The sequence below is a fragment of the Tinamus guttatus genome, unplaced genomic scaffold (assembly GCF_059628265.1).
Source record: "Tinamus guttatus ecotype Peru unplaced genomic scaffold, ASM5962826v1 Tinamus_guttatus_pri_ptg000497l, whole genome shotgun sequence".
Lineage (NCBI taxonomy): Eukaryota > Metazoa > Chordata > Aves > Tinamiformes > Tinamidae > Tinamus > Tinamus guttatus.
In genome coordinates this window covers 3,450,688-3,464,660 of record NW_028289031.1, presented here as the reverse complement: position 1 = coordinate 3,464,660, position 13,973 = coordinate 3,450,688, and the positions used below count along the sequence as shown (strand labels likewise).

Below are 13,973 nucleotides of genomic sequence, written 5' to 3'. Positions count from 1 at the left end.
ACTTTCAACTGAAAAAAAAAATCGCTAGCAGCTCGAGGAGGGGCTTTGGAGGCCAGCCGTGCAGCGGCACATGGCCCTTGCATCAAATAACGTGGCCGCAGAAACGCAAAGCTCCCCGCAAAACTGGCGCAAGGCCCTCCGGGGCAGGGATTCCTGCAGGAAACGCCGGCGATCCGGGCGGATTTCCCGCGTGGCGGAGCAGGGGTTAAGGCTGGGATTGCAGGGGGACGCGCCGCGCTGCTGGGCCCTCCAGCAGCGGCAAGGAAAGGGCAGCCCTGAGAACGAAACCCGTCCGCGTTCGTCCTCGTGCCACGCTTGCCGTAACTAGTGTTCTTCCACAGATAAGTTGTTTGTGGGGGAGGTGATGCGATTTGTTCTGAATAATTCACACTGTTAACTTGAATTTAAAATAGAGTTGGAAAAAAATCACGCCGTCTTATTCCGCTGTCATTGAGGTAAGCCTGGGGAGGCAGCAGTGGCAGTCCACAAGTCTGAAAGCAGTGAGTCGAGATCCCCAAAAGTCGTGAGGAAGCTTGGAAAAACAGTAACACTGGCATTAGCACAGCTGTCTTATTTGCCCTTTGGTCAAGGTTTTCCCTGCAGTGTTTAAGGACCAGAATATACACACATTATTTCAATGTGTATCATTATGTGTGTATACATAAATGAAAGCAAGTGATTTTGTGTAGATAGAAAATGTGAGGCGATGCACAGCTTTCAAAAGAGTTAAGAGAGTTAGTAATACTGAAAATAACTAGTCCAAAACCAAAGCTGTCTTATCCTTACCAGATGTTACATTTAACACATTCAACAGGACATCTGATATCCGAACAATTATGTTCAGGGGCAGAGCATTTGGTCTGTTAAAGTCTCTCCACTTGATGGGTAGCCAGCCCAATTTGCCTCATAAATTAATTCATCCAGCTCTTACTTCTCACGTGCATCACTGTCAAAAGAGGAGGAATGTGGATTACAGGCAGAGCTACAACACAGGCCCAACTAGTGCTGGAGGAAGAACGTTAAATGTTCCTCAAAATAAGGTTAGTATCTGGAGATACCCCTGCCTGGCACAGGATTCATTTTATTGCTTTTACTGTTAGCAGTATCTTTTTTTAAACCCTCATTGTACTTGGTACTAAAAGAAGCCCAGTCTTTGAACAAAAACTGCAGTCTATTAATAATTAACACATCAAAAGGCAGCTAAAACTGTGATGCATTCAGTATTGCCATGCTGCTGAGAAGGGAAATTATGTGTGACTACCTTGTTTCTAACCTATGACCCGGTTAATTGAAACCTAAATCAGCTTTCAGCGTGTTGCACAGTAGCTTCCCCAAGAAGCACCATCTGGTTTGTGAAATTCAGAAAGTGCTTCTAAAATAAAAGCTTGTCTGACTCTGACCTTCTTGGGTGGCATATTGTAATGAAGGAGAAACTGGTGACAAAAGCAAATGGTGTAACAGTGCTGCCTCCCTGGCATCTGCCAGCAAATTGATTGTGTGGCACCCAAACAGCTTTTATTCTTCGCATAACACTGCGAGTGTCGTTGCCACCTGGTCTGAATAAATTGCAGCAATATCGTCAGGTCATGCTCATAAAGAAGTTGGTCTGTGCTGTTAGAGCATGACAGGCATTAAATCTTGTCCTTTATTCTGCAGGTAGTTAATTCTGGAGGATGAATTTGATTTATCCTTAAAAGGTCATTTTGCGAGATACTTTATGAAACACTGACTGGGAAAATTTGCCTATTTTTTTTCAGCCATATGGGGCTGGCAGCATTCAAAAGACTTTACTTGCGAAGAAATAATTAGATCTTTTTGTTTGTTTGTTTTTATTTTGTACTATGGTTGCGTTGTTCATTGCACTGCTGTGTTTGTTGTTCGGAACCAGCTGTTGTTCCCAGACAAACGGATCGGGATGAGCGGCAGACGTCTCAGCACCGAGACCCATGCTAGCCAGGGTTCAATAGCAGACTGCAGCTGAGGCAGAAATGCAGATCAAGGCCAGTACAGAGCTGTAAATTAAGCAATATTACTAGTGTAGAGACTGTAATCCTTTAAGTGATGCAGTTGAGGTAAGGCTGGGCTTGCTCAGGGCAAGGGGAAACCCAGCTCATCCAAAACTTGTAATCTGCTTTGATACCATTTTGTAATATGTAATGTCTGAGTGGCTGGTTAATCTCGACAGAGATGTGTGAGATGTCTGGGGCAGCAAGAAGTTTCTGCTGAGCACTTTGTGCCCAGAATTAATCAGAGTGCTGCTTCGCCAACCATGATCAAAAGTCAAGAAACTTGAGGCAACTTTCTATCAGACTCCTTTTCACACCACTGTTTAAATATATATATATATATATATATGTATATAAAAGTAAGATTGAGAACCTGCCACATGTGTATGAAATCAATATGAATTCAGAACTAAAATGAAACTACTTGAGAACTACACTTCGTAAGATTTAGTGATTTAATGGCATGAATATTACTTGGTATTAGAACCTGATCCAGCACTTACTGAAGATACTGGAAAGATCACGCTAGTGCAAAGTGACTGGATTTACTCTGTATCCTTAAGAGCCATATTGAGACCCCTTAATTTTCATTTTATAGATGTGAAATGATAATTACAGTATCATTCTTTCAAGGATGTTCTCCAAAAGACTGGAATATTTTTCCTGCTCCCTTTCATTACAGGTCATGGCAGAACAAGAGTTGCCGACTGTTTTGATTCTGGATATAGGAGGAACTCAAGGTGTGCTAGAAAACCTTGTAGTGCTTTTGCAGAAACATTTCCGCCTTGTCACCATGAAGGAGTTTCTCGAGAACAAAAAAGAAATGAGCAAAAAAATCCAATCTGTTTTCGTGTTTGAGTGCAGGCCAACTATTGACCGAGAGCTCTTGGAAAGCCTGCCTAATTTAAAAGTAATTGCAAACTCTGGGGTCGGAGTGGATCACTTGGACTTGAAAATGATTTCTAGCTTTGGTGTAAAAGTGACCAACACCCCACAAGCCGTTGCTGACTCAACAGCAGACATGGGAATGGCCTTGATGCTGGCATCTGCCAGAAGACTGGTGGAAGGTAATTTTTTTTTTCTGGATCTTAGCAACTTATTTGGCATGTTCCACATTTTCTGTGATACAGATGATGTGCCGGAATGGATGGGGATCTTTGGGATGTTTTTGCAAGAAAAAGGGATCCGAGAACTCCATTGTCAGAGGGCTGTGCTTTTCTGGTGCTTTTTCAGATGCCTCACTTCTTTTCATGAAGTGTCACCCCACAGTGGTGACAATAGTAAGGCCTTTGTCTAGATTAAGCATTTGCAAATCACTCATGTTGCCCCATATGGACTAATGTTTGGGGCTTAATTCCCAACTGGCTGCCTGCTGGGCAAGGTTTTTATAGCTGTATGAAAAGAATAAGTCCCTTCTTTCCTGCTTATGAAAAAAAAATCAGCAAAATTAATGGGCTTAATTTAGAGAATAGTACCGACATTATTACTGAAATATTTGATGATCCTTTTGACAGAATTAATCCAAACTGTACCACAAATATTAGTTTGTTCGCTCCCAAGTAGATCCTTTCCACACATGCCCTTGCTCCGCAGTGCCCTTCAGGGGAAGGAAGGTGTCAGCAGAGACTGTCACAAGTAATTGCTTCTCTCTGCTGGGTCCCGCAGCATTTCCGTCACCACTGCTCCATCCCTGAGCATGATAAACTCCTCTTTCCCCTGATATTTTCCTACTATTCCTACTATCTCACTGGACCTTGAGCTCTTTTTGCAAAAAGCTCTTAGAGACACCCGACAGAGCTGGAATCTGCAATGTCTCACAGCGCAGCATTGTCTGGACGGGCTTTCCAAGTCTTTCACCCCTGCACAAGGAGTGGTGCAGATTTGGGCTGATGTTTGAGGTAGATGATGAGATTTACCCCAGCGAAAGGCGATGTCTGCTTGGTGCTAAATGTCAAATAAGCTATTTTCAAACCACAGAGACACGATTACAGTTAGGGAAGAATTAATTTCCCGAAGATCTATTCCTCACAGAAAAATAAACATTTTGAAAAACCCGCTGGGTCACTGACCCCAGTCCTGCCTATTGCAGAGAATGGCACCAACATCTAAGCCCTCTTATCTGACCAAATGTATCCTCTCTAAATTAGTTAAAGCATTTGGTAAGGAATGCCCCAGAACCCTGCCGCTTATGATAGTTAGAAACCTTTTTCTCCATGATTCCCAGCCTTAAATTCACAGTCAGTTTGCACCCCTGCACCCCACTGTTTTCACATTCAGGCTGCCAGATTGCGATTTCTCCAGACACGGAGCATTTTGCTGTTGACTGGCTGGGAGTTGAAGTCACCAGGGCTACTCTTGGCATCATCGGAATGGGCAGTATTGGTTATAAAGTGGCTCAGAGGGCTAAAGCCTTTGAAATGAAGATTCTCTACCACAACAGGAACCGGAGGTAAAAGCATTTGCTTCCTGTGTGTAGCTACCGAAGGTGCAGCGACAGAAATCGCAGAGCTCATCTGTGCCTGCAGACGTCCAAGTGCTTGTTCTTATGACAGCTGTAAGAAAATGAGGAATGCCAGTGTGCCTCCACTTCCTCACTCTGGTGGCCTATGACTGCCCTCAGGCTATCGCTCCCCCTCACTGTTCTGAGCTTACTCTTCCCTGTTTAGCTCCTAGCACTTCTGGGGCCGCAGTGGTGCCAGCATTTTGTGAGGCAGCCCAGGTAGTCCAGGCCTTGAGCCCTCTCCTGTTTCCCCATCCCGCCAGCCTCCTCAGCCTCCTGGCAACCCGCGCGGCCGCACCGTCACCCCCGTGCCCAGCCCAGCCACGTCACTCGTCCCGCGTGCACTGAGGGCAGGGATCTCAGCTCCTCTTAGTTCTGTATTTCCATTCTCTTAGACCTTTCTTCCCCTTCATTCCTTTTCAACCCCACATCCTGACTCATGTGCATCAAGCAAAGAGAGTATACAGGGACCAGCACAGACACAGCGGAAGAACAGGAGCTGACAGCATCCTCACCCTCCTATAGCTAGTTATCACTTGCTTTGCTTATACATTTACATGACTCCTCCAGGGTCTTGCCAGTCTTCAGGCCTCTTAATTCCCCTATGCCACATCTCCCTCCTTCCTTTCCTCCCTTTCACCTATGTATATCATACCTATGTATGTCGTTATGTTGTCCTCAAGCCTCTCGATCTCTGTACTAAGATCTCTCTTAGGACTGACTGATTGCTGAAGTAGTTGTGTCAATCTGGGTGTGTGTTTTTCCCTCAGAAAAATGGAAGAGGAGCAGGCAGTTGGTGCACACTACTGTGAGAAGATGGATGACTTGTTGCAGCAATCTGACTTTGTTCTGCTGGTTGTGAGCCTGTCCCCAGAGACTCGCAAACTGATTGGGAAACGAGAGCTGGGGCTAATGAAGCCCACAGCTACTCTTATAAACATCAGCCGAGGTAGGATGGTCCAAAGGCACTGGTGTGGCTCAGCAGTTAAGGTCATGTTTTGTCCCTTTGTGTCAACACTTCCCTCTCCCACCTCAGACAGGGCATTTCTCCATATATTGTTTGAGTCGCACAAGGCTAGCTGACACTCTACAGATTAATGATTTAACTATAGATGAGATGCCATGTGCTTGAAGACAAGCTCCTAGGGACCTCCAGCAGAATTTGGAGGTGCTCAGCAGGTGCTCTACATCTCTTTAGCCGTATCCCAAGACAGCTTTCTTTAGTGGAAATAACCTCATTATCATGAAATAGTTAATAGGTGTTCATCACCTGTGATGAATAAGGTACAAGGAGAAACACAAGCCTCAATTGAAACAGCTGTCTGGAAAAGGAACCTTGGGTGGGATTACAGATGTGTTGATGCCAAACAATCATGTAAGAGCAGACCTAAAGAGGTTATAGTTTCAAGAGACAAAGCAGAGATAAAAGACTGAAAAAGCTCAAAGAGCTTTGAAATGATCTGCCTACAGTAATATAAGAAATTAGTGTCAAAATGAGGAATCGACTTAAATCTCTCACATCTCATGAAGTGCTCTATGCACTGAACTGTGATCATCCTCTAATTAAAGATTAATAAATAGAATGTCTCTTTACTTTGTTCGGTTAACTGTTATTAGAGGGACATTTTATTTTCTAGCAAATGTAAATTCTTTAGTTACGCTTTCTAGAACTTGGAGAGCTTTCTCTACCCACTAGGTTAAAAACGTGTTCTTAACTTGTGATGATAGGAGGAAATTATCTTTTCAATGCAGGTGCAGTTATTGATCAAGATGCATTGGTAGAAGCCCTACAGAAAAAGATTATTAGGGCAGCTGCTCTGGACGTGACATACCCTGAGCCTCTTCCAAGGTAGAGACATCTGTTTTCCATTCTGTTAATCTGAAATATGTCAGCTCTTTGGCAACCTGGCCAACAGGCAAGGCAACAAGAACAAGAGGGAATGGGTAAGGGAGCTTCCTACAGCTCTCTGCAGACTCTCTGCCTCTAGCCCCTTTACCTCATTGCACGGTTGCTGTTTCCTGAGGTTCAGTTCTGTCCAAGTGGCATGTGATAGCAGCAGCGTAAATGTCCTGTGTCATATATTTTGTTCTTTCTGTTTCTTACAGAGACCATCCTTTATTGAAATTAAATAACATCATCATAACCCCTCACATTGGAACTGCAACAGTCCAAGCCATCCGTATGATGGCAGAGGAAGCAATAACAAATATGCTAGCTGTTCTCAATGGTCAGCCCATTCCCAGTGAAGTGGTCCCCAAGTGATGTGCATCAGATGACAGCACTAAACCTCTCGTCTGTGAAAAGACACCATTTTCTACAGTATCTCTGTTCCTGCACTGCTTTTGTTGTCATGATACTGCAAAGCTCTTGGCCCGCTGATCTTACCCTGTATTGTCATTTCCAATTCTGAAAGAATAAAGGAGAACAAATAAAAGTCATTTATTTGAAACTTTTAAACTGAGCAGTTTTGTACACTGATATCTTCAGTTTGTTCAGTTAATACCTGTGCGTTATTTCCGGTACTTGCTACTACATAATGATAAGGAAGCACACCGAGTGGTTTGTGAAATACTCTCAGGTTTATTAAAGCTGGATTGAACATTAATTACCTGCAGAAATCTGACTATATCCCAAAACACTTTTCAGCCAGTGTTGCAATATTCTCTCTTGATATCAAAGCATTCAAGAAAAGCAGACTTCACTGAAATGATCCGAGGCCTAAAGTTTTCAGCTGTAGGAGAGCATAGCTTAATCTACGCTGTTAAATCAAACTGAAGCCAAGCATTGATTTTCCTTTCTTTTGAAAGATTCCCCTACAGAAACCAAAATAAATCCAAAGAGATTTAGTTTCTCTATGCAGGCAAAATTGTTGCTTTTATCTTTGTTGGCCATGAAACAAGGTGATGGCAGCCACTGCAATTGCATCAGTGAAGGCATAGCCCAAAGCAAAATTAGTGACCAGTGCTAACTTCCAGCCTGAAGCCAGGCTCCTTTCTGTCGCTTCCATACCTCTTCCATACTCTCTTTCCCGAGTCTGAGCAAACAGTGAAGTCAGAAGACTCAAGGAAAGATTTGTCTCTCCATAAAAGCAAGATGCCATTCCATTATTCTCCAATATGGTCAGGCTTCTTAGAAGGATGATAAAATGAAGATTTACCACAATACACGAGCACAGCCCGAGAGCTAGACATTCAGATGCAAATACTGAAATAGGATGCAAACACTGAAGTACTATGCACAGGACAACAGCAAGAATCGCTACAGCGGATTCAAAGATCTTCAGCCCTTGCACAACTCCTCCCACTCACCCCCTAACATCTTGTTACAAAATTCCAAAGGAAAATCAATGGTGGCCATAAATAGTTGTGTGTGTTTTCTTTTGTTTTTTAAAAAGAGTTGCCATTTCACAGGCCCTCTGGGAGCTACACACAAATGGTCAGTGTTACTAGTAGGAAAAAAAAAGCATAAAAGCATTTTAATTCTAATGCTTACGTTTAAGTTCCTTGTTTGGAAAAAAAAAAAAAAGCAAAAATAAAGCCTAAGCTGTTGTTATATTGTTATGATAGGCTCAAGTGAATGCACTGCAAATAAGAAGGTATTGGTGTCTCTTCAGAACAGAGGACCGCAAAAACCTCTGTAATGGAGCATTTAAATATTAACTTGATAACTCAAAGTTCATGATGAAGCTGTGACATTTATTTGCAGGGCCTAGATTTAGCCCAACATTTTCCTAAACTCCTTATACACAGTCATTTGTGATTTCAGCATACAGAAGATTTATGACACCAGACTTTGATACTCTGAAACTAAGTAATTAAAAATAATTCACAGTGTTATGAGCCTGGTGATAGTGATATGAAACCTGACTACCCATGAGCGACAGAACTGGTTCAGGCTTCATTATGCGAAAGATGTTTTTCTTCGTTTGTTTTGTTTTGTATTTTTTTCTTCATATGATTGATAGTATATTTTAAAGAACTGCTTTCTTGTCTCGGTGCGTTTATCTCACCATTTGAATATTTGGTTTATAAGATCTCTTGCAGTAGTTGTCATGATAACAGGACAGGAAACTGATGATTCTTTAAAATGTCTGGAAATAATTCAGCACTTTGTGTCTTCCTTCTTCTTGCAGATCATGGGAGGAGAAGAGCTACCTGGGCTTTTGGTAAACGAAATGGGAGGAACACATGGGGAAGTGCATAGTCACGTGGAGTTCCTGAAGAGACATTTCTACCTCATCACCATGAAGAAATTTCTTGAAGACAGAAAGTGTTTGAAGGATAAAGTCCAAGCAATAGATTTGTGGTGGCACAAACCAGTCATTGATCAAGAGCTCCTCCAGAGCCTGCCAAACTTAAAAGTGATTGCAAATTCAGGAGTAGGGATGGATCACCTGGATCTGAAACTTGTAGCTGCCTTCAGTGTGAAAATGGCTAATGCTGCACATGCTGTCTCCAGCAACACAGCAGACACTGGGATGGCTTTAGTGCTGGCATCTGCTAGAAGACTAATAGAAGGTATCATTTCAATTCTTCTTTGGATTCTGGAAATCATACAAGATTTTCATGCCATAAACTTAACCTTTATAGAGTCATCCGTAGTACAATAAAATGTGAATATCTAAATTCCAGAAAAATGTGTTGAGATAACACATCAAATAGGTGTTTTGCTGACATATTTTATCTGACATGTATTTCCACCAAGCATAAAATCATGTGAGTTTATTTATATTTGAACAGAATCTCATCAAATTCTGTTCAAGTGCAACTTAGTGCTTTAGTGACAGGACATCTGTGATTTATTGATAAAGCTTGATACTTAGAAGCAGGAGCAGAATTTTTTTTTTTTTAAGAATACATATGTCTATAGAATTATTATTAACAGTTACTGTTAGCTGACAACACCCTGAAGTGTGCTTCTCACATGGAAGATTCCAATTCCATGACCTTTTTCAGCAGTGCATTTGCAGTGGCTCTGACATTTAGGACATTTGTTTCTTCACATGGTAGTAGTGTGTTGCTATTGATCAGTGAAGTAGTATGGTGAAGGGAGGGAGATAACGATCAGAGGATCAGAGTGGTCACAGAAAGGTGGAGAAAAATGAAGTGTGGGAAACAACAGTGGAGCAAAATATGGACATTTGCTGAAAGCTGGCACTGGCAGAGACATGGGCATATTTTCAGGGACTGAAATGCATTGATGCAAAGCTGAAGGATTTAAGTGGCATCAGAGACAGGGTGCTGCAGTGACTCGTAATAGCATCTGTTCTGGTTTGCATCACAAATTGCCTTGGCCCTTTCTCCAAATAGACCTAGCCTTGGCTTGCCGGGAATGCCTCCTGCTTCAGGAAAGCAAAACAAAACAAGCAAAATAAAAACCCTTCTCCTTCCTTCCTATTAGATTTATCTGCCTGTGATACCTCAGCAGGACCACAAGCTTCTTAAAGCTCAAAGAAGAGAGACTTGGTCTTCCCTAAACCTGTTTCTACCTCACAGGGAGAAGATGGATTAAAAAGGAGATTAATGATTGCCCCCATCTGTATGAATTTCTGGTAGGTCTGTTGTGGCATGATTATTATCCTGAGGCATTCTTTTTTGTTGTTTTCACAGTATTCTGCTTATGTTTTAGCTGGCAATACCAGGAAGAATATTTTCTTTAGAGGACTGAAATACCAGAACCTCTCACCTTGCCAGCAGGCTAATAAGCATGGTGTCTCTGTGCATGTAAGCTTATTTTCTGCATTGATCGCAAAAACAAAATTTTGCAGGGTTAGCAGATAATCTAGGGAAACTATTGAGTAGTGAGTTTAAAAGAAGATGCACTCTTTCAGCCAGTTAGAGTGGCAGAGGTGAACAGGAAACCTTGTATTGCTCTAAACAGCAACACAAACACCTGGTGTTATTCTTTACAAGGATTTCCAAACCCTGCAGTGTTACTGGTAATAATTATTTTGATTATCGTAGCAGAACAGGGCATCATTTTTACCAGTGCAGAGAGGAAAAAGGTTTGTAGGGAGGATGGTATCAAAAATCTTTTGGTAGCACACTGGGAATAAACGGGGCATGTCACGTGTGTGGCCAAAAATATGATATATTAAAGAGTCATCCAGGGCATTGCAAAAATCAGTGCTATCTAAAGCAATGTGTTGTAATTGTTAAACATAGGAGCATATGTGCCTAATATTTGTGCCTAAAGGCCCTAATGTTGGAGCATTTCTCTTATAGGCTGTCATGTTGCAGTTTCTCCAAATATGGAATACTGTGAAGCTGATTTTCTGGGAGTTCAAGTTATCAGAGCTACTCTGGGGGTCATTGGAATGGGCCGCACTGGATATAAGATTGCTCTGAGAGGCAGAGCATTCGAAACAAACATTTTGTACCACAACAGGACACGGAGGTAAAGATATGTTTTGACCCTAATTAGAGCAGAAGCTCTCTTTCAGATAGTCAGTATTTCTCTTTTCAAGATACTATGTCAGCATAATTTGAGCACAAACTAGGGGAACATGACTAAGTGAAACAAAAGGGAAAAAAAACTTACTGCTATAAACCCTGATCTGCACTGAGGCAGATTTCCCCTTCCCTGATATCAAGAGAAGCTGCAGCGGGTACATGTGGCTTACACTAAGATGCTCCACATGCAGACAGCAGTAGCAGCATTACTGCTTTAGCTAGCCAGGATAGATGAGTCCTGGCATTCGAATTACTTCAGAAATTATGAAAACAGCTGAACAAATTCAGGTACAAAGCACCACCAAAAACAAACAAAACAAACAAGCAAACAACAAAAAACATAGTCCTTAAGCTGTTTCAAGCTTTCTTTATATACCAGAAAGAAGAGCAAATAAGGCACAAATCCTATTTTTTTTTCTGTTGGTTATCACCAACTCCATCCTTTTAAGTAAGATTGCTGTAAAAGAGTGTTGTGATGAATAACCAATGCACAATGTAATGGAAAGGAAAAAAAATGTGTCTATTTTAAAGTGTGTTTAGACACTATGTTTATCAGAATATTCAGACTTCCTGTGCTGCAAACCTGGCTGTAATCCCATTCTGCTCTTTATCTGCATAGGCCCTGATAGTTGGACTCTGGACCCTATAAGAAAATAACTAATATGTGTTAGCAGACACATGATCCAAAGTGACACTGAAGTTCTTTTCTTAGTGTGACTTCTTTCTTTCAAGCTAGTTTAGCAGGAGACATTTCAGAAACCATTCTCTGGGATTCAGGAACAAACGATCATACTGATTTATATTCTCGTCTCTCTCTTTCTCGAAGTTTAGGCAGCAAGGTTTAAAAACAATAGGATAAATTAGGATGAATGACCACAATTTTTTTTTTCCAAAAAAAGTTCAAACTAAAACTCTCTCTGTACTTCAGTAGCTTTTTGTGTTGAGCGCTTCATTATGCGTAAGTCCTGCAGCAGCCAGGAGCCCCAATAGATTGCCAGGGAAGATGATGACATTGCAAAGACGACATTCCCAAGACTGCCTGCCTGAAACACAGCATGATCCTTATTTTCCCCCGTCAGGAAAGAGCACAAGGAGCAACTTGTTAGTGCCACCTATTGTGGAAAGCTAGAGAGCTTGCTCAAGCAGTCAGATTTTGTGATGGTGGTGGTGAGCCTGACCCCTCAGACACACAAGCTGATTGGGAAGAGGGAGATGTTGCTGATGAAACCCACGGCTACTCTCATTAACATCAGCCGAGGTAACATCCCAGACTGCTCTGACTGCAAAATGGGAGCTGGCTCCTGTTGCACTGCAGGAAATGCACGACTGGGGACTGTACAGACCAGCCATGGACAAAATCCCTCCCTCTCCTTCTCCTCTCTCTTTTTGCTCTCAGATTGTAGCCTGCAAATGGCACTCAGACACACTCTTGTTCCCACCTAGGGGCAGTGGTTGACCCGGAGGCGCTGGTGAGAGCTCTGCAGGACGGAGTCATCAGGGCTGCCGCTTTGGATGTCACCAACCCGGAGCCGCTGCCCAGGTTGCCAGCTGTGCTGGGTGCTCGGGAATACGTAGGGGGTCGTGGCCGGAGGGCTGGGAGAGGCGCAGCAGGCAGGGAGGCAGCGGCACGTTTGGGTGAGGGCGCTGTGCATGAGGCGCGGAGGCAGCCCAGGTGCTGCGGGCGGTAACAGGCCCAAGGGAAGGCCGGCACCACGGAACAGCAGGAGGGTCATGTAGGCCAAGGGATCAGCACAGAATCACAATACAAAGCCCAGCAGTGCTTCAGGGAGGCATCTTTGCATCAGAAAGGAGAGCACAGGAGGAAGCTGCCCGACTTGTCCCTGTTGAGCCCTGCTACATTGTCCCCGCCATCCTGGCCTGGCCTGTCCCTCCCTCCAGGCTTGGTTGCCCAATTCAAGGCTCTTGATGGCTGAAATGCTGCAGATCTCTCTGGCCCAGAGGCTATTTAGCTTCTAAAACAAATGAATAAACAGATAAATAAATAAAAAGCAGCTCACCTTGTTATGTCAACAGGCTGGGGGACAGACGGTGCTGTCCTTTCTTCTGACTCAGGCCAAATTGCTGTTTAAGAGCAAAGAAAAAAAAAAAAAAGAAAGCCTGGTCTGCTACAAAAAAAAGCACCGAATAAACTCTTAGCACATATTTTCATGTCCAGAATTACTTGAATGCAGTTCATCAGTGCCCATAAGCATTAGATTGGTCTCTTGATATATGTGGGGCTTATAAAAATTATATTAAATGAACTACATATGTAAATACAGTGCAATAGCAAAAGTAAGGCTCTTCAGTTGGATGAAGAAGTGCAGGTAACTTATATATACCTCTTTTCTTCTTCTTCTAGAGATCATCCATTATTAAAATTAAAGAATGTCCTTATAACACCCCACCTTGGCACTGAAACAGAGAAATCCACTCGCATGATCACAGAGGAAGCAGTTGAAAACATCCTAACAGCTCTTCACGGTCTCCCTATACCCAATGAAGTGCTCCCAAGCTGAGGTGCAGAAGGATATTGGGACTCTAAATGCTCTGATTCTTCTATTTCACCCCAGAGAGTGACCTGTTCCAAACAGGCAGGGAAAGCTTTGACTGAGTCTCAGATTTTAACTAAAAAAAAAAAAAAAAAAAAAAACTTATGAAATAGAGGAATATGCTACCATTTAGTTTCAAATTCTGTCATAGACACAAGCTTTAGGTGGCTCTGTGAGAAAGAGCTGCTGCTTACCAATGCATTACAGCTCACGCTAGGCTCCCTTGAAAGCATGAAGTGGAGCTGTTACATATTTTTCAGTATGGTCATTTGTCTGGTTTGAGGTGGGTACAATAGGACTACTCTGCTGAAACCTTGCTGGTATTGCAGGGATTAAAGAGTTAATATAGAGTGCACTAATAAGCTAGTCAATACTTAGTCTCAAAGTGCAGGAATTCTTGATAAACGGCAGGACAGGTGGCTCTGCATGGAGGGGTTGCCTATCTGCAAGGACTCCTGATAT

The 13,973-nt window shown here is 42.7% G+C and overlaps 2 protein-coding genes across 3 annotated transcripts; both read left to right on the top strand.

Moving 5' to 3' along the window:
- Positions 1-756: 756 nt before the first annotated feature.
- Positions 757-6,964, top strand: LOC104577088 (uncharacterized). 2 transcript variants are annotated; one of them, XM_010224529.2, is made up of 6 exons: positions 757-1,040; positions 2,689-3,073; positions 4,284-4,455; positions 5,277-5,455; positions 6,259-6,355; positions 6,613-6,964. In XM_010224529.2, exons 1-6 carry the CDS (start codon positions 837-839, stop codon positions 6,767-6,769), a joined length of 1,194 nt encoding a protein of 397 aa, XP_010222831.2. In that variant the 5' UTR covers positions 757-836; the 3' UTR covers positions 6,770-6,964. The 2 variants fall into 2 exon arrangements, with proteins under 2 accessions (XP_010222831.2, XP_088389524.1); XM_088533398.1 differs by lacking the exon at positions 757-1,040 and adding an exon at positions 1,899-2,000.
- A 1,463-nt stretch (positions 6,965-8,427) lies between these two features.
- On the top strand, positions 8,428-13,596 carry LOC104577089 (uncharacterized). Its single transcript, XM_010224532.2, has 5 exons — positions 8,428-9,024; positions 10,732-10,903; positions 12,039-12,217; positions 12,403-12,499; positions 13,322-13,596. Exons 1-5 carry the CDS (start codon positions 8,559-8,561, stop codon positions 13,476-13,478), a joined length of 1,071 nt encoding a protein of 356 aa, XP_010222834.2. The 5' UTR covers positions 8,428-8,558; the 3' UTR covers positions 13,479-13,596.
- The last annotated feature ends 377 nt before the right edge of the window (positions 13,597-13,973 follow it).

Bases quoted from the DNA above. Each gene is read 5' to 3' on its own strand.
- LOC104577089 (XM_010224532.2), top strand. From the start codon at position 8,559: ATGATAACAGGACAGGAAACTGATGATTCTTTAAAATGTCTGGAAATA. The intron at 10,904-12,038 runs GTAAAGATATGT...TTCCCCCGTCAG, and splicing joins TACCACAACAGGACACGGAG to GAAAGAGCACAAGGAGCAAC. The intron at 12,218-12,402 runs GTAACATCCCAG...GTTCCCACCTAG, and splicing joins TCTCATTAACATCAGCCGAG to GGGCAGTGGTTGACCCGGAG.
- LOC104577088 (XM_010224529.2), top strand. From the start codon at position 837: ATGTTCAGGGGCAGAGCATTTGGTCTGTTAAAGTCTCTCCACTTGATG. The intron at 1,041-2,688 runs GTTAGTATCTGG...CTTTCATTACAG, and splicing joins TAAATGTTCCTCAAAATAAG to GTCATGGCAGAACAAGAGTT. The intron at 4,456-5,276 runs GTAAAAGCATTT...TTTTTCCCTCAG, and splicing joins TACCACAACAGGAACCGGAG to AAAAATGGAAGAGGAGCAGG.